At 44.6% G+C, this 24242-nt stretch overlaps 1 protein-coding gene across 2 annotated transcripts in view; it reads left to right on the top strand.

Annotated features, from left to right (window-relative positions):
* Window positions 1-24242, top strand: part of cdk4 (cyclin dependent kinase 4) — a 60202-nt gene that overhangs the window by 22420 nt on the left and 13540 nt on the right. Inside the window, exons 1-3 of one of the 2 annotated variants that reach the window (XM_059956375.1) lie at window positions 2453-2598; window positions 20178-20434; window positions 21386-21521. In XM_059956375.1, the coding sequence (XP_059812358.1) occupies window positions 20217-20434; window positions 21386-21521 (354 nt within the window). In that variant the 5' untranslated portion in view covers window positions 2453-2598; window positions 20178-20216. Of the gene's footprint in view, window positions 1-2452; window positions 2599-20177; window positions 20435-21385; window positions 21522-24242 lie in introns of those variants that run through there. The other variant, XM_059956374.1, reaches the window with a different exon arrangement.

The following is a 24242-nucleotide window of genomic DNA, read 5'->3' on the forward strand; positions in this document are numbered from 1 at the left end:
GCAAAATGCGTTGTTTGCATTAGCAACCAACAGACTCTGAGGATGTGTTGGGGGCAGCCCGCAAGAGCCGCCACACATTCCAGTGGCAACAAAGCATGCCCACAACATTCAGCAGAACAACACAAACAGCAACAGCAAAACAATCCCCTCTCCTCCCGCTCACACAAACTAACAGGCCTCCAAACCCAGGACAGCCTGCCTCCAGAGCCTCAGACTCACAGACTTTGAGCCTCTGATATCTGGTCACAGCAACTCAGGGTCTTTGGGGCCTCAACTTCCAGACTTACTGTCTTTGGCCTTCGACCTCTGGTATCGACCCCAGGCCTCACAGGGTCTTGAGTTCAGACCTGTGACCTGGGGACTTGCCAATCTAGACTATTGGAGAGGCAGTGCTGCACTGACAGAGCAATTGCTGCGCAGTGCTGCATTGTTGGGATGATGCTAAGAGTGCACCATACAGTTGGGGAAGCAGTGCATAACGGAGAGGTAGTGCTAAGACAAGATTGTACTGTTAGAGGCAAGGATTGCATTGACTCAGTAGACTGAGGTCTAGTTTAACCACTTGGCAATGTTTCAAAGAACAGCAGGGACATTCTCCCTGGTATCTTGGGACCAGTGTTTATCCCAAAACCAATATGACAAAAAGAATAACAAGTGGATTAATATCGTCCTGGGACCTTGATGTGATTAGATGAGTTGATTATTCTCCATAAAATGCAATGTGAGTCAATGTATGCATTGTTTCGTGTGGCCTATTTGTCAGTCTATAAATTACATATGTTTATTTTAAAGATAAAAGAAAACTCTCTAATGCTGACAAAAATGAGATTGACAAAAATTAGAATAAAGCCAGAATATTGGAAGAACTCAGCAAGCCAAGAAGGCAAAAGGAGCAAGTTGACATTTTGGGAAAAGACCCTGCATTAGGACTGAGCGGGGACAGGAAAGATTGCACTATGAAGGTGAGGGGGACAGTACAACAGACACAAAGTGCTGGAGGAACTCAACAGATCAGGCAGCATTTACGTAATGAATAAACAGTCGACGTTTTGGGCTGGGACCCTTCTTGAGGATTGGAAAGGAAGGGGGAAGATGCCAGGATAAAGAGGTGGGTGGAGGGGAAGGAAGATAGCTGGAGGGTGATAGGTGAAGCCAGGTGAGTGAGAAAGGTCAAGGGCTGGAGAGGAAGGAATCTGATAGGAGAGTGGACCATAGGAAGAAAGGAAGGAGGAGGAGATCCAAGGGAGGTGATAGGCAGGTGAGAAGAGGAAGAAAGGAAGGAGGAGGAGATCCAAGGGAGGTGATAGGCAGGTGAGAAGAGGTAAGACGCCAGAGTAGGGAATAGATGGAGGGGAGTCAGAGGTATTTTTTTACCAGAAGGAGAAATCGATATTCTTGCTAGAATATCAATTCTGTGGGATAAAGGCTGGTAGGCAATAGATGGGACCAGAAGATGAGGGGAATGATGTGTGGATGGAACTAGGCTTGGTGAGGGGATGGGAGGGATGAACAAAGGAAGGAAAAAACAGGTGGATAAGCAGATGAAAAATTTGATATACATACCGTTGGGTTGTAAGGTACCCGAGTGGACTATGAGAGGTAATTTCTCCAATTTGAGTTTGGCGCCTCCATAGTACCAGAGAAGGCAGAGGACAGTGTGGGCGAGGGATGGAATTTTTTTTATTAACAGAATATACTTTATTCAGAGTGTGCATGGATTGCTGCTTCACCCAGAAGAGCCGTTTAACCCTTTAATTGGTGGTGAGTTATAAGTGTTGCATTTCCTAACATTGCAGGGGAAAGTGTCAGGAGATGGAAAGGTGTAGGTGGGAGGGATGAGTGGATTAGGGAGACTATCCTCTTGGGTAGCCTACATTGTAGGCCCTATGACCTAATGGTATGAGTATTGAATTTTCTAATTTCAGGTTACAACCACCCTCCCACACATACTCACCTCCCACCTAGTTCTCTCCCTTTGTTCATTCCTCCTATCCCCTACCACGCCTGGCGCCAACTGCACATAATCTCCTCCCCATATGGCTCCGTCTACCAGCTACCAGCCTCAGATACCTCCTCCTCAATTCCCATACATCTCTCCTTCCTCCTCATACATACTGACACATCTTTGCTGTTCCCTCTCAGTCCTGATGCCTTTTACCCCCACAGATGATGCTTGATCCTCTGAGTTGTTCCGGATTTCAGCCTCATGTTTTGATATTTTAAAAAATAACCCTAGAGCCAACAAAAAGCGCAGAACGAGACAGTAAAAATAGCGGCAAACTCCTTTCACCCTCCCCCAACTGGGCAGATCACCGATTGCAATCCACCAATAGGGACATGCAGAAGGGAGTCAATCATGGCAGCGGAAGGACAATACTCAGTGAATGACTTCATGTCCTAACTTGTAAACTGGTCAGTTTTTTAGTGCGAGCTTTCAACTTCACATTTAACTTCGAAATATCCAATTTAAATACTTATCAATTGCAAATCGTAACTGAAGCAATTGCTTGGAGACGGTCTCTGAGTCGGCGGAGGACAATGAGTTTGTCTCGTGTTTGATTTTCTCTCGGAAATCCAGGGATCTTCATTGAAAGTTTTGTGAGTAGTATTGTTGGCTTTTCTCGATTACCTTGCATTCGATTGCGAAGCAAAACTCTGGTGGAAAAGAAGTGGGAACAGTTTGCGATCGCGTTGGCAAATTCTCAATGGCTAAATAAACTAGCCTGCGCCTGCGAGAGGGAAGGTTGTTGGTTGATTTTCATAATGGTATATGTGTCGGTGTGTGAGTGTGAGAAACATGATTTTCATAATGGTATATGTGTCGGTGTGTGTGTGTTTGAGAAACAAGGCTTTCAATATACATATATATATATATATATATATATATAGAAGCCTTTGTGGTGCACGTGTGTGCATTTGGTTTTAGTGGGGTCTTCAGTGGAAACTTTGGCCCTGTTTGGAGGCTGATGAAATGATTACTTAATGCTGCCACGTTTAGCGTTTATTTAACCTGCATCGAAGATCTCATAGTTTTCAAAAAAAAAGTAGATATTTACAGTTTCAGTCCAATTGGCAGGAGACGAAGTGAATGTTCTTTCTTTACACCTCCTAAACATTTAAAACTTAATTGAACTGTTTAAACCTTTGCGATTAGTGTTGGGTATGGAAGAACACGAGGCCTTTCTCTTTGGGGTCTAATCATTCACCATGTAATGATTCAGAATTCGGTCATTCCAGTTATGAAGCTTAGGGATTTTAGTTTAAGAATTAAACGCTAGGGATTGATGTGATAGTGTTCTGCGTCTCCTTAGCAGATAATCCAGCCCTTCTGCTCTATACTATTGTTTCTACTGCAAAATAGCTTTCCTATCTCTCATCTTCCGTACCATTGCCACATCCCCGTACTTCCACTCCCCTTTTTGCATTTATCTAGCTTCCCATACGACATAGGAGCAGAATTAGACCATTCGGTTCATCGAGCTTGCTCCGTGGTTTGATAGTGACTGATTTTGTTTTCCCGCTCAACCCCATTCTCCTGTTTTCCATCGCTGCTGCTTACCTCAACCACTTTCTGTGGGAGCGAGTTCCACATTCTTGTATTGCAAACAAAGGCAAATGAATACAATTAAAGCTACTGGCTTTTGTCCCATTGGTACTGATGTGGGATGCAAATAATCTTCTGGTTTCTTGAGTTAATATTTTTCATTGATAATTGCCCTTTGAATCTGTCGTGATCTCAAACATCAGCAATGCTTTTGAAGGCTATAGTGGTGCATGTTATATATCTCAAAGATTGCTGCTGGTTTACTTTACTGTAGAGCTCTAGAATAATGGGCAGAAGGAGGGGGAGCAGGAAGGCAGGCCAGAGAGACTGGTCTAGGCGTGAGGTTCAGGTTGGTGAGTAACCAGTGGAATGAAGAGTGGCTGGTGGGTCTGGGTTGGAGAATGAGGATTAATGAGAGAATTCAATTGACTTTATTTCTTACATCCTTCACATGCATGAGGAGTAAAAAATCTTTACATTACGTCTCTGTCTAAATGTGCAATTTATAGTCATTTTTAATAAATAGTATATACACCAGGACAGTCAATATAACATAGAAATACAGTTGTGTCAGTGGGAGTTAATCAGTCTGATGGCCTGGTGGAAGAAGCTGTCCTGGAGCCTGTTGTTTCTGGCTTTTATGTTGCAGTACCATTTCCCAGATGGTAGCAGCTGGAATAATTTGTGGTTGGGGTGACTTGGGTCCTCAATGATCCTTGGGGCCTTTTTTACACACCTGTCTTTGTAAATGTCCTGAATAGTGGGAAGTTCACATCTACAGATGCGCCGGGCTGTCCACACCACTCCTTGCAGAGCCCTACAATTGAGGGAAGTACAGTTCCCATACCAGGCAGTGATGCAGCCGGTCAGGATGCTCTCAATTATGCCCCTGTAGAAAGTTCTTAGGATTTGGGGGCCCACACCAAACTTCAACCATCTGAGGTGAAAGAGGCGCTGTTGTGCCTTTTTCACCACACCGCTGGTGTGTACAGACCACGTGAGGTCCTCAGTGATGTGGATGCTGAGGAACTTAAAGCTGTTCACCCTCTCAACCCCAGATCCATTGATATCAATAGAGGTTAGCCCATCTCCGTTCCTCCTGTAATCCACAGCCAGTGAAGGAAGTGATATAATTTCCAAGATAATGGGACTGTTTGCAGTCAATTGGCTGGAGGTGAATGTTGGATCAGAACTATTTGGGGCCACGTGAAAGTGGCAGAAAGTTAAGTGTGTCACTGAATGGAGGAAGCAGGAGTTAGCTTTTCTCAGGGGCCATTTGTCAGTGGGAAAGGGATTTTATAAAATGTGGAGCAAAATGGTTAGAGCAGGGGTTCCCAAACTTTTTATTACATGGACCTCTACCATTAACTGAAGGGTCCATGGACCCCAGGTTGGGAACCCCTGGTTTAGAGCATGTCAGTTTTGGAGACTTGGAGTTGTGGAAAATAAGACTGAAGGTGATGAAGAGAGTGAGAAGCTGTGATTTTAGGTGGATGTTAAAATCACCAAAACACCAGTGTTGTTGCAAATAAGACATAGGAGCAGAATTAGTCCATTTGGCCCATCGAGTCTGCTCCACCATTCCATCATGGCTGATTTGTTATCCCTCTCAATCCCATTCTCCCTCCTTCTGCTCATAACCTTTGATTCCCTCACTAATCAAGAACTTAGCAATCTCTGTTTTAAATACACTCAATGAATTGGCCTCCACAGCTTTCTGTGGCAATGAATTCCACAGATTCACCATCCTCTGGCTAAAGAAATTCCTCTTTATCTCATGTTCTAAAAGGATGTCCTTCTGTTGAGGCTGTGCTCTCTGGTCCTAGACTCCCCTGTATCAGAAACATCCACTCCACATCCACTCTATCTAGGCCTTTCAATATTCAATAGGTTTCAATGAGATTCCCTTTCTTTCCTCCCCCCCCCCCCCATTCTTCTAAACTCCAGTGAGTACTGTCCAGAGCCACCAAAAGCTCCTCTTACAGTATGTTGAAGATTCAAGATTGTTTAATGTCATTTCCAGTACACAAATGTAAAGGAGAATGAAATAATTGTTACTCTGGATCCAATGTAGAACCAAAAACAATAACACTATGACAAAGAGATTAAAAAAAGATTAAATATAAATACATAAGATAGCTTATATACATTGTACAGCATGCCCACAAAGTGACACTAGGCACCTGTATATAAAGTGATTCTGGCTGGAAATGATAAAGTAATAATGATGAGATAGTGGGTGGAGGTGTTGATCATCCTTACTGCTTGGGAAATGTAACTGTTTTCAAGTCTGGTGGTCCTGGTGTGGATGCTATGCCACCTCCTGGTGGGAACAGGATCTTTTGTGTTATTGCTGGCCTTTTTCTGGCACACTTCTGTATACATGTCCTTGATGGCAGGTAGGCAGGTGTCAGTGATGATGCATTAGACTGTTTTGACTACCCATTGTAAAGTCCGCTGCAGAGCAGTTTCTGTATCATGCAGTGATGCAGCATGTTAGGAAGCTCTCCACTGCGCATCTGTGCAAGGACGTGAGTATTGATACGCATAATCCTGCTCTCTTCAGCCTTCCCAGAAAGTAGAGGCATTAGTGAACTTTCCTCATTGTGTATAGTGTGTTCTGGGGCCATGAGAGGTTGTGCAACATGTGCACTCCCAGGAGTTTGAAATTGCTCACAGTTTCCACTGCTGTTTTGCCAACGTAAAGAAGGGTGTGAGTGGTGCGAGTTCTCTTGAAGTAACTCTTTCATTCCTGGGATGATTCTCGTGAACCTATTCTGGATCTGCTGGCATTGCAGAGGATCCTTTCTTGGATAAGGAGCCAAAACTGCTTACGATACTCCAATTGCAGTCTGGCCAGTGCCTTAAAGCCTCAGCATTACATCCTTGCTTTTAAATTCTAGTCCTGTGGAAATGAATGCTAACATTGCATTTGCCTTCCTCAACATTGACTCAACTTGCAAGTTACCCTTTAGGGAATCCTGCACAAGGGCTCCCAAGTCCCTCTGATTTCTGAATTTGCTCAGTTTAGAAGGAATAAAGGTGTAGACTAGTTTCTATCAAAGTGCATAGCCACACACTGTACACCATCTGCCACTTCTTTGCCTATTCTCCTAATCTGTCTAAGTCCTTCTGCAGACTCCCTGCTTCCTCCAGACTACCTGCCCCTCCACCTATCTTTGTATCATCTGCAAACTTGGCTGACAAGCCATCAATTCCATCATTCAAGTCATTGACGTATAATGTGAAAAGTGATCCTCAGCACCGACCCCTGTGAGCACCACTAGTCATCAGCAGCAAATCTTCAAAACATGCTAGTATCTTTCCTGTAATATCATGGGCTCTTATCTTGTTAAGCAGCCTCATGTGTGGCACCTTGTCAAAGGCCTTCTGAAAATCCAAATAAACAACATCCACTGACTCTCCATTGTTTATCCTGCCTGTTATTTCCTCAAAGAATTCTAACAGATTTGTCAGGGAGGGTTTCCTGTTAAAAGCAACCATGCTGACTTTGGCCTATTTTATCATGTGCCTCCAAGTACCCCGAAACCTCTTCCCTAATAAATGAAGAGCAGATTGAAGAGGTGTTCCTCACTCTGACTCATAAGGCCATTGCTTCAACCTCTAATACTTGTAACAAATTGCTTCAAACTGACTGAAATGAACAAGTGATGTAAAATGGCCGACCTGATAACAAAAGCTAACTGCTTAATAATGGAATAATGAGCAATCAACAACAGCTGTGAATCCACAAGGAAGCAGTGAGATCTCATCATTAGATACACACCAGGGAAGACATAACACTCCTTGGCTGCTATCTGTAAAAGATACCACCAACTGAACTCATAACTTTCATGAAAAAAACATTAAACATATTACAGTCAATGCTCCTGATCAATTGAATAGCACAGTCAAATACTAAAGAATAATAAGACTATCAAAATACAGGAGTAAAATTCTGTCCTTCAAGCAGGATCAATAACCCAAACTTTAAAATAAGTCCGTTAGATTGTATCAAATATACAACAGAGAATCCATCCTATGTTCTATGGTTCAAATCTAGAATCTGTACAAACTCAAAATACTGACTTTGGTTTTACAGATTTGTAACCATAGTTCACATTTCAACCATTTTCTGACAGTCTTATTTTTCCATTCATGCTGGGTTTTTTTTCTAAGTAACTTCAGGACGTTTCTCGAGCATATGTGTAAGTGAAGAAAAGTGGCTGCTTGCTTTGGGGGTGTTGGGGACTAAGAAAGGGTCGCAGTGCCACCCAACTGTTTTGAGTTGCTATCCATCATCCTCAGGAAAGTAAGGTCATCCAGTGAAGGAGCTGGTTTGTAGACATCCTTTGTATGGACAAAGTTAGATTCACTCATGCTTAATGTGTTGCTTGTCAAACCTCTTTGTTGCGAGGTCAAGGCAGGAGAGACGGGAGGCTGGCAGGACTGGCCGAAGCTCTCCTTGAGACTGGGGTGTTCGCTTTCTCAAAAGCTAGTTCTAAAGACGTTCTTGGGTGAAGGTTTGTGTGTGCTCCCTTGGCATTTTCCTACTATGACCCAACCCAGTGCTGACCTCTGTGCAAAGGGAGAATTTGGGGGCTCAGTACATTGCTCAAGTACCTTGTGTACGTCTATGACAGTGGTCTCCAACTTCTGGGCCGCGAACCGATACTGGGCCGCAAAGCATCCAAGAGTGCAGCGGTAGGCAGAATGCACCCAGCACATTTTTAAGAAAAAAGCCGAAATAAGCTAATTAATTACGTGCTGCCCAGATAAGTGTCGGCCCAGATCAGAGACAATTGGGTGGCACCTAATTAATTAGCTTGTTTATTTCGGCTTTTCTCTTAAAGATGTGCTGGGTGTGTTCCACCTACCGCCACACCCTTGCATGCTTCGCGGCCCAGTATCAGTCCACGGCCCGGAGGTTTGGGACCACTATGATGTCTCCAGGCAGGAGTAAGATCTTGGCTTTTGGGTTGAGTGACAGTATCTAGCTGGCTAGGGACTTGAGGGTGGTGAGTCGCTGCTTCTGGAATGGGGATTTTCTTCCTTTTGTCCAGAGGTTTGTCACACTCAGTGAACGTGGGGAGAGCTAAATGAGCCTTTTCATCGACAGATTCGACAACAAAGTCTCTTGCTCTTCGCCCAACTGTCTGTGACACACCTACACATGTCTTAAGTGTGTAAAGTGAGGCATCCACCATTGGTTATGTGGAAGACTTTGAAGAAAGATGATTTGGCTGGAGATGTTCATCCGATCATTTAAGACAACATATATCCTCATCTTATTCTCACGGTGGCCTTCTGGCTAAAGACAGATCTTTGAGCATAACGTACTAGCGGAGTTTTCCCCACAGACCTCAGTATAGGAAGAGGAGGCAACTGGAAAGGGAGAGGATACATCTCCTTCCCTGCCATGCTGTAAGGAGGTACTTGTGTTGTTCTTCACAGACCAGGGAGGTGGCCAACATGAAGAGCTGCATGTGTTTGTCAGTGTTGCATTCAGAGCACTGGATGATAGCATTACAGTCCATCGCCCGGTGGCTGGTTGAAGAACAGTAGCGGAAACTTATGGAGTGCTCTTCGATGAAGGCCCTTTGCTCCTAGAGATTTGCCCCTGAAACCTCTGCACTGGAGAGGGTGTAGCTTTTGATGTAGAGGGCACTGTTTGTTAGCATCTTCCTTTTGGGCAGCGTTGCCCACCTCAGTTTTCTGCACTCTGACAGGACCTGTAACAGGTTTCTCTGATTTAAGTGGTGCTGAGCTAGAGGTGGTGATAATGGAGTTGGGGTTGTTCTTCATTTTGGCTTCTTCTTGGATGAAACTAGAAAAGAAGGAAACTGGTGGGAGCTTGAGGTCTTCAGTGGCATCGGAGAAAAAGGACTTCAAATCCCAGTAATTTTCTGGCTTATCAAATTTGGCAAGTCCGGCCATCTGCTCGTCATGATGGGCTAGGAGAATCTTGCAAGATCAGACACACTGATTAGGTTCAGTTCGTTGAGACTGCAGTGCAGCCTTAAGCATGTGAGGGAGATGGTCTCTGTTCTGTCCCGTTTGGTTAAAAGGTGTTAAGTTGTGGGATGTTATCCCCCCCCCCTTTAGTCTTGATTGGCTGGCCTGAGTCTTCAGTGTCTGCTGGTGGGAGGATATAATCATAAGCAGACTGGGCTTGAACAAACTTCATGGTCCCCTCAGCTGAATGACATGGTGAGTTTGATCTGAAATCATTATTGTCAGCTAGCTGCTCCATGCTCCCCTCAAAGACTGGTCTCAGCTAAAGCTGCCTTTTTTCATGCGGAAGGGCCTCAAATGAGGCTTCCAGGAGGGTCTCCTCTCCTTGTAATTCAGGCTGTCTCACTTTAACATCAATTTCTCTTTCTGCAAATGATGCCCTGGCTAGTGCTGCCTCGGCCCTCGCACGGGCTTCTAGCGCCACCATGCTTGCTGCAGATCTGTTAAGACTGTCTAGGTCAGGGGTCGGCAACGTTTACCACTGAAAGAGCCAATATGGACCCATTTCCCACAGAAAAGAAAACACTGGGAGCCACAAAACCCGTTTGATATTTAAAATGAAATAATATTGCATACAACGGTTTTTTTTTGCCTTTATGCTATGTATAAACAAACTATAATGTGTTGCATTTATGAAATTGATGAACTCCTGCAGAGAAAACGAAATTACATTTCTGCATGCAACAAAAACATTTTGAACTCCGAAAAAAAGACGTTGGGTTGAAGGTTACTCCATAGTTAGCCTACCTTGGATCGAAGAATTAAAAGAAAGCGCGCACTGGCGGGTGTCAGGCATTGGCAGTGGTGATGTATATTAATAGCGATAAAAAACACGTTGTAGCGGTGTAGCGCTACACGCAGCGCTAAAATAAAGACACTGCAGTCAAAGGTAGCTTTATTCGAACTAAACAGCCTTGCTTTAAAGCCTCCCTCAACCCGTCCCCGTGGGCACGGATGCTCCAAAAGACACGTACTCACAAACCCCCGTAGGCTATCTCCCTTAGCCGGAACGGTGGCTAATTGTGCGCCAGGAAATGGGGTCTCCACAAAGTTTTTAGATTGTACAAGATCACCATAATCTTCAAATTTCGAATTACATTTCAAAAACTAACAAACCACGGGGAGCCGCAGCACAGAGATGAAAGAGCCGCAGGTTGCCGACCTCTGGTCTAGTGGAGTCACCATTGAGAGTGTCTTTTTAATATTCTGCCCTCCCTCAAGAGTTTTCCCCATTTTCTCAAGCTAGACAGATAACTCCAGTCCTGGTGTAGCTGTTGTTGAGGCAGGTTTATAATTCACCAATGTGTTACCATACGCAAGGAGCTGGTGTAAAAAGACAGTATTCTTGGCGTTCTAATGAAAGGTAGTTTCAAATATTGATTGAAATTCCTTCAACTTTGAACAAAATGCTTCAAACTGACTGAAATGAACAAGTGATGTAAAATGGCCAATCTGCTAACAAAAGCTAACTGCTTAACAATGGGATAATGAGCAATCAACAACAGCTGTGAATCCACAAGGAAGCAGTGAGATCTCAACATTAGATACACACCAGGGAAGACATAGCAATCATATTGCGAGAAAGGATAATGGAAGGTACGTGGAGCGAGAGAGTAAGAGGTGTCTTCTGGGTAATGAATGAGTCTGTACCTGACTACAGCTCTGACTTTTGTGATAACTTTGTACATGATGCAACAAGAATGAGTTTGTGAGGCAAGAGTTGGCAGTGCCTCAGAATGTGATTGTGGCACAAAGTCAATGCTCACAGGCTTTATTTCCTTATTGTGGGTGAGCTTGGCATCCTTGATACATGCTAAGTAGTTGGCATTTGGGAATTCCCTGTTAGTGGTGAAGTTGTATCAATTTCAAGGAATCTGGGACACATACAAAAGTTTAAAAAAAAAGTTGTCCTGCCCAGTGCAAAGCCCTGGACTGCGATGTGGGTGGATATTGAGGTTCTGTGTTTTTGTTCACAGATTTCTTTGAAATTGGTAAATGCTTCTATGTAAGCGATTGGGTTCCTGCACATTTAAACCTCAAATTCTCTCTTCTTCCCACTGTGCTTACTTTCAACAGCATTTGAAACTGGAAAGCTCAGCTGTTTTGTTCTGTGGATTAATCCCATTGAGTACTTTGAGGGGATTGAGGACGGTATTGTTAGTGAGTGCGGTTAATTTTTTCTTTGGTCTCTTTTGAGAAGCAGCTCAGAAGAGTTGGAATCTCTCCAGAACTCTGGACACTGCCGGGTCCAAGTTGTTGCTAGATCAGGAGTTCGAGGCAAATCAGGAGTGAAGTAAACCAGACCTTAAAAGGGGTAGCTGGGTAGTAGGCATGAACCTCTGTCAAAATAAAAGGCAAACCTGGAAATGCTCAGTATTGTGGACCGCAATTGAAAGAGAGAACTGAGTGACATTTTTCAACAGAATTGCCTCCTCCACTTCCCCCTCCCTGCCTGTGTCTCTGCCTGTCCTCTCCAGCTCCCCTCCTGCATCCTGCCCCTTCCCCCTCCTACTCCCTGTCCATGCCTCCCTCTGCACCTGTGCATCCCCTCTTCCCCTGCCTGTGCCTCGTCCACACCCTCTTTTCTTTTCTGGCAGCAGTGCTGTTTTATTTTCTCGCACGTGCTCACTGGAGTGCAGACAGGGTGCAGCCATCATGTCCTGAAAACAGAACCTCCCTCCGCTCCGCTTCCTCTGACAGATCGGCGCCTCTCTGGGGTGGAATTCCACTTGTACTGGGTGATTGCCACAGCTTCTCCAGCATGATTGAACCCACGTTCTGCAGATCTGTGCGTGTGATCCCCTCCAAGTTACCAGATGTCGGAGCTTTAAGTTTCCTTGCCGTATAACCTGTGCCGTGTTTCCCCTCCTCCCTGGTTGTAAGCATTTTGCGTGTTGAATGTGGCAGTGACAGCTGGTCTATGCCTGCCTGTCTGCTTCGAGCACTTGGACTCACAGCAAGGTGCATGCAAGCTCTTAAACTGAGCTGATCTTGAGGACTAACCTATATGGGTCTGCAGTGGAATGCAATTGATTAAAAGCCCAGAGAAGTCATTGCATTTGAACAGTGCTGTTTTTTTTTAGTCTGTTTCCCTCAACTATCACTGCATCATCTTCTTCCTCTCTCCTTCATACATTTACGTAGCTTCCCCTGAAACGTGTCTCTGCTGTTCATCTCAAATACTCCCTGTGTAAACATGTCCTATGTTCCTCCACTCTGAATTCCTGATATTTCTTAGTCTTATACTGCTGATCCAAACTCTCCAGCTCTCCTGAGCCCATTGAAAGTCTTCATGAGTTTAAGGGTTCTGACGGCAGTAGCTTCTCCATTCACAGACTCTTACTAGAAGCATTATCAGACAAAGTACAACACCCACTGATGCCGGAAGATACTAGGGAGTTGACCAGCTGCCTGGTCAAAGGGAGCGGTTTGAAGGGAAGTGACTTAAAGGAGCATTGTGAGAGCTGGGATGTTTCAGAAGGAAATTTCAGAACTTAGGGCTCAGTTGCTGATGGAAGTTGGGACCAGAGTTGGAGGAAAGCAGAAATCATTGGATCTGGGTGAGGTTACAGAGACTGGGTGGAGGGATGAGGACAGAGGTAGGTTTGAGGCAAAGGGGAATTTTGAATAGAAGGATGAGAATTTTCTAGTTGACTTGCTGGAACAATTTGTTTCAGGAGAAGGAAATTATGTTGCCAAGTTTGATAAGAGTTCTTTAAGGATGGATTTAAAAATAAAGTGGATGTGTGCTTGCATTTCCAGAAGCCTCTTTATAGGGTGTCACATGAAAAAGTTACTACACAAGAGATATGGTGTTGGACCAGTATGTTGGCAAATTTGGGGATTAGCTAACTAATAGAAAACAGTTGGGATGAATGGGATATTTTAAAATTGCCTTTCAATAACAATCAAGGTGCCACATAGATCATTGCTGCAGCCTCAACTATTCTATATTAACTGGTATACACTCAGTGGCCACTTTATTAGGTACAGGGATGGAACCCAGCATAGCCACCTTCTCCTGTAGCCCAGCCACTCCAAGGTTTGATGTGTTCTGCATTCAGAGATGCTCTTCTGCACACCACTGTTGTAATGTGTGGTTATTTGAGTTACTGTCACCTTCCTGTCGGCTTGTCTCCTGACTTCTCTCATTAACAAGGCATTTTCACCCACAGAAATGTCGCTTACTGGATGGTTTCTGTTTCTCGCACCATCCTCTGTAAACTCTAGAGACTGTTGGCCGATTTCCTGGAATATTCACGCACTCAATCCACCGCATCTGGCACCAACAGTCATTCCATGGTCAAAGTCACTGAGATCACACTTTTCCATTGGCCTGAACAACAACTGAACCTCTTCTTCTGTCTTTTAATGGCAGTCCAACTTAAAGGTGCATTACTACCACCAACTGGATTGTGCCGTCCTTGTATCTTCCAAACATAAAATGAATCCAGCGTCACTAAATGCTTCAAGAACTTCTCGCACTTTAAAGTAGTGCTGAACCAAGAGGATGTCCTGTAATTCCTTGCCAGCCCAAAAACAGCAGCAATGATTGGAGTGCTCCCTCCATCTCTCCAGCCTACAGAACTCCCAGACCACGTTCCAACATAAAGCCTCCAATCACTTCCAGGATTACCGTGCACACGAGTGTTGCTCTCTAAAGCTAGCACCTGGATTCCAAACTCTTTTCATGATTAAGAAAATGGAGGGATTCATAAGGACAACAATATTCCAGCATTGATTGGCTATCACTGAGTTACTGACCAGGTCAAGATAATCCAAGTGAATAGGTTAAACAATGTCAGGAAAAAGCTCCAAGTGAATACCCTGATGTGTTGGAAGCCAGCTGTAGCCAAAAACCCTTTTCTGCCACTCACTTTAAACAAGTAGACATCACTTTCTCCTTGGTGTCCATTTCAAACCAACTAACAGGGTCATTTCAGTTACTGTATCTCTCCCTTCAACAAAACCTCTCGACTATGTCTGCATGTTTTTTATGCATTGAGTTGCTGCCCTATGATTGGCTGATTAGATATTTGCATTAGTGATCTGGTGTACCAATGAGAATGGACACTGAATTGAATTGGGGTCTAATCTCTTGCCACATTTACTGCTGCTAACCCACCTATATTTGCATCAAGTTTGAGGTGAGCCTGCAAAGGGAGATACAATAGATAGGTTAAGAAAGGATTTGGGAAGTGGAATATACACATAGAAAAATATGAAGTTATTTGCTTTAGAAGGGAAAATTGAAAAAGCAAATTGTTGTTTGCATGGAGTGAGGCTACACAATGTGTGTGAAACACTAAGCTGGAAAGGCTAATAAAATATTGGCTTTTCCTGCAAGGACTATAAGCGTAAAATGGATCTTGTCCTGACACATTGACTGTTTATTCCTTTTCACGGATACTGACTTGCTGAGTTCCTCCAGCAGTCTGTATGTGTTCAAGTATAAAAGTGGAGGAGTTTTGATATGACTGTACAGGGTGCTAATGCGAATACACCCAGCTGCAGTTTTAGTCTCTGATTAAAGAATTGTGTGCTTGCGTGGAGAAGGTTCAGGAGGTTGATTTTCTGGCATGAAGGAAGATCGTATTGGCTGAGCTGATGGTTATTAGAGTTGAGGCAACAGAGGTAATCTCATTTGAGTTGGGGGAGTGGGGTTTGACAGTGTGGATGCTCAATGGGGAATCTCGAACTGGGAGTGGGATGTAAATACAGAGCAGGAAGTTGTCCATTTAAGATAAAGGTGAGAAGGAATTTATTTTCCAAGCTCATGACTCATTAGAGTTCTATGTGGAGATGTAGTGATTGAATCCATTCTGACAGACACTTGCACAACTTGGGAGTTGAGGGGTATGAGGGCTGAGCAAGGGTAGTGGTTGAAGGGACTTAATTGAGCTGGAGGTCTGTAATTAGTGGTGTTCTGCAGGGATCTATACTGGGACCTCTGCTGTATGTGATGTATATAGATCAGTTGCAGAGAAATGGCAGATGGAGTTTAACCTAGATAAATGTGAGGTGTTTTATTTGGGGTCCAAATCCATAGCTCCTTGAAAGTGGCTACTTAGCTGGGCCGAAAGGCCTGTTCCTGTGCTGTTCTGTCTCCCATCTGTGCACTGAGTTAGCATGAGACTGTCTAACAAGGAGGATAACAGCTGATCTGTTGCTTACTGGGACTCTGGAGGATGAAGGTTGTACTTTCAAAATACAATGGGGTCTTAACTTCCTGGTTTTGCTTCAACATTTGCTTAGCAGTAGCTCAGAATACATGTTCAGCCATTTTGGAGGAATGTATGCTTTGGGTGACACAGCTGGGTGTGACCTAGGTTCAATCCCAACCTCCAACATTGCGTGGAATTTGCACTCTCTCCCTGTGACTTTTTTTTCCCCTGAATGCTCTGGTTTCCTCCTACATCCCAAAGCCCACATGTATGTTAATGAGCTACTGTAAATTGTTCCTAGTATAAGTGTGGGCAGCAGGAGAATTTGGTGGAGTTGATGATTTGGGAGGGAGAATGGGTGGAGAAGAATGGGGCCAATGGGATCGCTCAAAGCTGGCATCAATTTGATGAGCCCAGTGGCTAACTCCTGTGTTGTGTGGAAAAAAAAGAGAAATAAGGCAGTTATACAGTCAGGAGAGCTTCTGAAAATATTCACTTGCTTTTGAGGGAAGGGGAGGAAGTAAAAGAAGGGAATTAAATGGATTGCCAGAGTCTCGTTGCCTGAGGCAGTGTGCTGTGGATAGCAGCGGACAGAACTGTTGCTATGGTAATAGCATCGGCAAACAACCCATAAACCCATTTTCCCCAAAACAAACCCCTAATATGTAGTGGACTTTTAAATTTAACAAAAAGTGCTTTTTTGTGACACATTTTTCAGCAGCAAATTTTCCAACACAACTTTTACACAGCAACACACTGCATTTTGCTGTCTGAATATTCTAGCACTTGAAATGTGGAAGTTTTTCCAGGACCGCTGACTTATCACAGTTGTTTTATTTGTCACATGACTTGTTTGCAAACTATTACAGAAGTCAAAAGTTGCTGCATTTGCCTAAACTTTTTTTATGACAGAAAACACATTTTTGATGAACAGCCACTCAAGAATGGCCTTGAGCTGAAGCAGAAGTTCTGTAAAAATTGAGGTCTGACAAACAGGCCAGATGTGGCAGATGTCTTTCCCCGAAGCACATGTGCTTGGGTTTTATACAAGACTTTCAGAAGCAGGAGCAGGCCACGTGGGCCCTTGTGCCTGTTCTACCATTCAATGGGATTGCTGTGAATCTTTCTTAGTAACATTTTGTGCTTGCTTTTACTGATGCTAATTTTTAAATTCCAGGTCACTTGACTTTAAATTACTTGGCTGCCAAGGCATCAGTTGATCTTCAGTCTAGTCTTTGTCCTGAAGAACTGTTTTTTCTCTCTTCACAGATGCTGCCTGACCTGTTGATTGTTTCCAGTATTTTCAGTTTTTATTTGAAACTTCAAGCCGCTATAGTTTTTTTTTCATTTGATCAATAATTTGACGACTGCTACTTCATGGTGTTGTGAGAAGGAAAACTTTGCAGATGGGGAATGAGACTATTTTGTATTTGAGTGTTCTGACCAATCTCATGTGATCATCTAGTACAAAATTTGAGTGTAAGCTCCATTCCTGAGCTTCCAGCTTGCACCACCAGTAATGCCCTCCTTCCGACCTTGCTCCCACTTGCCTTCAAGATGGGTAGCTGTGAGATCTTTTGCATTTGCCTCAGATGGCAGTGGGAGACAACAGCTAAATGTGCTGTGAATGACGCTCGTCCTGTGGCCTGGCACTCCATTGGTGCTGACCCTCTTGTGTTATACACAACTTCCTTTGCTGGTTATTTGAAGCCTCAGCCAAGATTTCTCTGCTAGACTCGTAGGAATGTGAATTTGGGAGCTTCTGAGGGAGGTGCTAGTGCAGGCCCCCGAGCCTCTGAAGCACAGGAGGGAGAGCTGGCCAACACTTGGACATTAAGAATGAGAAAAGATGCTAGGAAATCTGGCCTTCCTTTGTACAACTTGGCCATTGCATTTACTGAGAGAATTGACTGAGAGCTGTTAACATCCTTGACAACGTGAAGCATGAAGGGACATAGAGGATGTGAGAACTGCTACTGGAAAACTTTATTTTCTTTGCTTTCTTTCTCTGTGCCTCTCCCTTCCTTTGACTCTTTCCAGAGATGGGATTTTTTTTGTTTCTGATCATTGTTTTCTGCATTACAGTAGAGGCTATGGTGCAGGAATGGGTTTGAAGCTCCCAGGGGATAGGTGCTGAGTAAACATAGTTATGGAGCACTACAGCACAGATACAGGCCATTTGGCCCATCCAGTCTGTGCCAAAATGTTGTTCTGCCTAGTCCCATCGACCTGCACATGGACCACAGCCCTCCATAACCTTCCCATCCATGTATTTATCCAAATTTCTCTTTAATGTTGAAATCGAACCCACATCCTCCAATTCCGCTGGTAGCTCATTCTACACTCACCATCCTCTGAGTGAAGAGGTTCCCCATAAACATTTCACCTTCAAACTCTGAACCTGTGACACTTGGTTCTGGCCTCACCCAACCTGAGTGGAAAAAACATTTACCCTATCTATACCCCTCATAATTTTATCAAATCTCCCCCTCATTCTCCTATGCTGTCGTCCTAACCTGTTCAACCTTTCCCTTTGACTCTTCCAATTCCTGGCAACATCTTTGTAAATTTTCTCTGTGCTCTTGCAATCTTTGAGCCAGAAAATTAGACCTCACCAACATCTTGGTACAACTTCAACATAACATCCCATCTCCTGTACTCAATATACTTGTCTTTGTTCGTTCGGCAGGGCAGTACCATGTGCTAGTATCAGTTGCAGCTGTGTATGTGGGGGTTGTTGGCACAGCAGGCATTTAATGTCTATCCCTATTTGCCCTTTCAAGATTGCGCCCAAGGTGGTGATGGTGGCTCCAGACACTAGTTGCTAGGAGGGAGATTTTACTTTATATGATTTAGAGATACAGCATCGTAAGAGGCCCTTCGGTCTACCCAGTTATACCCATGTGATCAATTAACCTGCAAACTTGTACATCTTGGCAGATGGAATTGTTTTTGGAAATGTATGATAATACATTTTGGTAAAAGGAACAATAATGCGGATTGTTATCTAAATGGGGAGAGAATTCAAACATACGAGGGTCTTGGGAGTCCTTGTGCAAAACTCCCAGAAGGTTAATTTGCAGGTTGAGTCTGTGGTAAAGAAGGCAAATGCAATGTTGGCATTCATTTCAAGGGGGATAGAATATAAAAACAAGGAGATAATGCTGAGCCTTTATAGGACACTAGTCAGGCTGCACTTGGAGTACTGTTAACAATTTTGGCCCTTATCTCAGAAAGGATATATTGCCATTGGAGAGAGTCCAGAGGAAGTTCATGAGGATGATTCTGAGAATGAAGGGATTAACATATGAGGAATGTTTAGCAGCTTCTTGCCTGTATTGACTGGAATTTAGAAGAATGCGGGGGGATCTCATTGAAACCTACCGAATATTGAAAGGACTAGATAGGGTGGATGTGGAGAGGGTGTTTCCTATTGTGGGAAAGTCCAGAACTAGAGGGCACAGTCTCAAAATTGAGGGGCAATCCTTTAGAACAGAGACAAGGAGGAATTTTTTTAGCCAGAGAGTGGTGAATCTGTGGAATGCTCTGCCACAGACTGCGGTGGAGGTCAAGTCTGTGGGTATATTCAAGGTGGAAGTTGATAATTTCCTGATCGGTCAGGACATCAAAGGTTATGGCAAGAAGGCAGGTGTGTGGGGTTGAGTGGGATCTGGGATCAGCCATGGTGGAATGGTGGAGCAGTGCCAATGGGCTGAGTGTCCTAATTCTGCTCCTATGTCTTGTGGTCTTCGGAATGTGGGAGGAAAGTAGAGCACCCGGAGGAAATGCATGAGGTCATGGACAGAATGTACAAATTCCTTACAGACAATGGCAGAATTGAGCTCTGGTCGCTGATGCTGTAATAGTGTTATGCTACCACACTACCCCAAGCTCTGGGGTTTATGTGCAGCAATGTTTACATGATGTATATGTGAGTGTGACTTAGAGAGGAAAGTCGAACTAGTGTCATTCCCATCTGCAAGCAGCCTTGTAGAAATAAAAAGCCTTCTAGCCCAATCAGTCTGTGCCGACCGACCATCACTTCTCACCCACACTCTGGGGGCAACTTACAGCAGCTGATCATCGCATGGGCCCTGCAAGCCATTGGGTCATGGGAGGGAACTGGAGCAGCTGAAGGAAGCCCACCCGGTCACAGAGAGAGTGTGTGTGAAGTTTGCACTGAGTGGGCCAGAAGTTGGAATTGAACCTGGGTCACTGGCACTGTGAGATAGCATATTTATCAGCTGTGCCACAGTGCTGCCTCCTTCCAAGTGTTAATGGATTTGTGAAGTGCGGTTGAAGCTACAATGCTCTGTGGTAAAATATGTGACCCTCAGTGTTTTGGCCCAGACACTAGTGGGGATTTTGTGCCCTTCTTTGGCGAAGGGCTGCTGGAGGTAAAGAGGAAGACCAAGAGGTGGCTCATTGCACTTTTCCTGTTGAATTCCTTCCAGGTGCCAGTCAGCAGGTTGGAGGTTTTCAGGGACTGTGAGATGGAGCAGAATCCCATGACTCAGTATGAGCCTGTGGCAGAGATTGGAGGAGGGGCCTATGGCACTGTCTACAAGGCCCGAGACTTGCGGAGTGGCAAGTTTGTAGCTCTAAAAAACGTGAGGGTGCACAGAGACGAAGAGGGCCTCCCCGCCTCCACTGTCAGGGAGGTGGCACTGCTGAAGCGGCTTGAGCAGTTTGACCACCCCAATATCGTCAGGTAATTCTGTGGGGAGGGATGTGGGGGTGGGTCTGCTGCTTGTGTACGCTAGTTTGGTGGGGGAATGTGGGGGATCCTGTTAGGGGGAGAGTGCTGCACAGGGGTTTTTTCTCCATTTGAAATCATTTTCTTTTAAGTGTTTCCTGCTCTGAGCTTGCAGCACCTTCACCATGCGGGACAAAACCAGTTCAACGCCATCTTCCTGAGCAGCCAGGGTGGGTGGTGAATGCTGTCCTTGCTAGTGGCAACATTTCACGGTTTGCATTGTCACCTGCCAGTGACTCGGCCGGCATCACGGTCACTTGATTTGGTCTCCACTCTGTCACAAACATTCCCTTTGTACGTGCTATATTCCCCACCCCCTCTCTGCAACTTAATTTTGAACTTTTCCCAGTTCTTTGACCTGAAACACTACAGCAAAGGTCCTTCAGCCCATGATAATGTGCCGACCTCTTAACCTACTCTGTCAACCTAGCCCTTCCCCCATTTCTCTCCATTTTTCTATCATCCATGTGCCTGCCTAAGAGTCTGTTAAGTGTCCCCAATGTATCTGCCTCTACCACCACCCCCTCACAGTATGTTCCATGCACCCATAGCTCACTGCATAAAAGTCCCCTTTCCCTCTCCCCCACCCCCCCATACTTTCCTCTTTATTACCTTAAAATTATTCCCTGTCGTATTAACCATTTAATTCCTGGGGTAAAAGGCTTTTGCTGTCCACTCTATCTATGCCTCTTATCTTGTACACCTGTCATCCTCCTTCACTCCAAAGAGAATGCCCGAGCTCACTCAACCTATCCTCATAAGACATGCTCTCTTACCCAGCCAGCATCCTGGTAAATCTTTGCCAGCAAGGACATGGTGGGCCGAAGGGCATGCTTTTGTATGATGTGACTCGATGACGCTGGGTCTTGTGCAGTCACGGTGATCCACCTGTGTGCATTGCTGCAGGTTGTTCGATGTGTGTGCCACCATGAGAGCAGATCGAGAAACCAAGGTCACCCTGGTGTTTGAGCATGTTGACCAGGATTTGAAAACCTACCTGGAAAAGGCCCCGGCACCTGGACTGCCACCAGAGACGATAAAGGTAATGGACAGGGTGATTGCTGGGGTCGCTTTCATTGTTCTGCTGCTGCTCGCTAATTCTTGAGCGGAAAGGAGGGTGATGTTTGTGATCCACAGCTTTAACCCACCCTCCCTCAGTAAATTCCTCTGCTTTTTTTTTTGATTGGGGTGGGGATTCCATTGACAGTGAAACCAACAATTGAGGTGCCTGCATGTGCCTTCCGTGTTCAGGCTTTGGGCTGGACTCCTGCTGGACAGGGCTGGCTTGCTGTGGAGCACAGTGAAGACTATCTATCTGATGCTCTGTTGGAGCAAGCTTCCTGCAGTGGCACACTGTTAACGGGTCAGTGTTGAGGGAGCACCACAATATTCTTGTAATTTCTTGGGATGATGCCTTAATCTGGGTGTAACATGAGTGACATGGGCTCATTGGGCCAGAAAAGATTGTTACTATGCTGTATCTCTTTTTTAAAAAAAAACATCGTCTCCGTTTGGTGTAAAAGGTCCTCTGAGCTTTTCCCATTGAATTGGGTCCAATAGTCATAGAACACCACAACACAGAATGGGACCTTTGGCCCATCTAGTCCATGCTGACCCATTAATCAAGACTAATCCCATTGATGTGCACCCGGACCATAGTCCTCCGTGTCCGTCCCTCCCATCCAATCCATGTATCTATCCAAATTTCTTTTAAATGTTGAAATCAAAGCTGCATCCACTGGCAGCTCGTTCCACACTCTCACCACCCTCTGAGGGAAAACGTTCCTCCCTCATGTTCTCCTTAAATATTCCACATCTCACCATTCACCTGTGACCTCTAGTCTCCCTCAACCTCAGGGCAAATGCAGTCAGGCTTTTTCCACTATCTACACCCCTCATAATTTTGTAAATCTCCACTTCCTCTTCTAAATTCTAGGGAATAAAGCCCTAACCTATTCGACGTTTATAACTCAGGTCAAGTTCCGGCAACATCCTTGTAAATTTTCTTGGCACTCCTTTAATCTTAATAACATTTAATGTAGGTATGCGATCAAAACAGCAGGCAGTACTCCAAATTGGGCCTCTGCAGCATCTTAACTTCAACTGGACATCTCAACTCCTGTACTCAATACATTGATTGATGAAGGCCTACGTGCCAAAAACCTCTATGTACCTGTGACACCACTTAACGAATTATGGACCTGTACCTCCAGATCCCTTTGTTCTACTCTATTCCTCAGTGGTCTACCATTCACTGCAAGTCCTACCTTGGTTTATCCTCCCAAAGTGCAACACCTCACACTTGTCTGCATTGAAGTCCATTTTTCCAGCTGGTCCAGTTCCCTCTGCAAACTCTGATAGCCTTCCTCACTGTTCACTGCACCCCTAATCTTGGTGTCATCTGCAGATTTGCTGATCCAGTTCACCACATTATCACTCGGTTAGTCATAGGCCTCCCATTAGAGAGGCAACCATCCGCTACCGCTCTCTGGCTCCTTCAGCTTGTCTGCTCTTCTTTTGGTCCTCCTGATTTCCTTGTGTCCTCTTGCATTTCTTGTACTCCTTGGGTACCTCATTCGTTCCTGCCTGCGTATACCTGCTTTTCTTAACCTGGGCTTCAATGTCTCGAAAACCAAGGCTCCATAAATCTCTTGTCCTTGCCTTTTATTGTTGATGAACGCACTAACTCAGTACTCTCAAATTTTCCCTTTTGAAAGCCTCCCACTTACCAAGTACACCTTTGCCAGAAAACAAACTGTCCCAGTTCATACATGCCAGATCCTTTCTGATACCATCAAAATTGGTCTTTCTCCAATTTAGAATCTCAACCAGAAGACCAGACCTATCCTTCCCCCTATTATGTTGCATCTAGTGACCATAATGCGATCAGTTTTAAAGGCGTTCCCCTACACAAACATCTGTCACCTGTCCTGTCTCATTCCCTAATAGATCCAGTATCACACTCTGTAGTTGGGACTTCTATGCACTGAATAAGGAAACTTTCCTTAACAAATTTCTCAAACACTTTCCTATCCAGTTTTTATACTATAGGAATCCCAGTCAATATGTGGAAAGTTAAAGTCACCTATCGCAACCTTGTGTGTTTCCGCTCTTCTAAATCTCGTGGACTGTTGGGTGGTTTATAATATAAGCCCATTAACGTTTCTTATTCCTCAGTCTACCTGTAAAGCCTCACTAGATGACCTGACTGAACACTGCCGTGACATTTTCCCTGACTAGTAACACTACCTCTCCTTTAATCACTCTGTCACGTCTAAAGCAACGGAACCCCAGAACATGGAGCTGCCAGTCCTGACCCTCCTGCAACCAAGTCTCACTAATGGCTACAGTTATAATTCCATGTGCTGATCCATGCCCGGAGCTCATTTGCCTTTCCTAGAATACTACTTGCATTGAAATATACACAGCTGAGAACATTAGTCTCATCATGCTCAACTTTTTGATTCCTGACTTTGTATGTAGGCTTAACACCATCTGTCTCCACAACCACTCCACTGTCTGTTTTGGTGCTGTGGTTCCCATTCCCCTGCAACTCTTAGTTTAAACTGCAACCCCACCCCTTCCCCCATGCCCCATGTGCAGCACCAGAACTTCCTGCTAGGATATTAGCCCCCCCTGTAGTTTAGGTACAAACTGTCCCTTCTGTACAGGTCCCACCTACCCTGGAAAAGAACCCAATGATCCAAAATTCTGAAGCCCTCCCTCTGCACCATCTCCTTCACCACATGTTAAGCTGTATGAT

Source organism: Hypanus sabinus, chromosome X1 (genome assembly GCF_030144855.1).
Source record: "Hypanus sabinus isolate sHypSab1 chromosome X1, sHypSab1.hap1, whole genome shotgun sequence".
Taxonomy (NCBI): domain Eukaryota; kingdom Metazoa; phylum Chordata; class Chondrichthyes; order Myliobatiformes; family Dasyatidae; genus Hypanus; species Hypanus sabinus.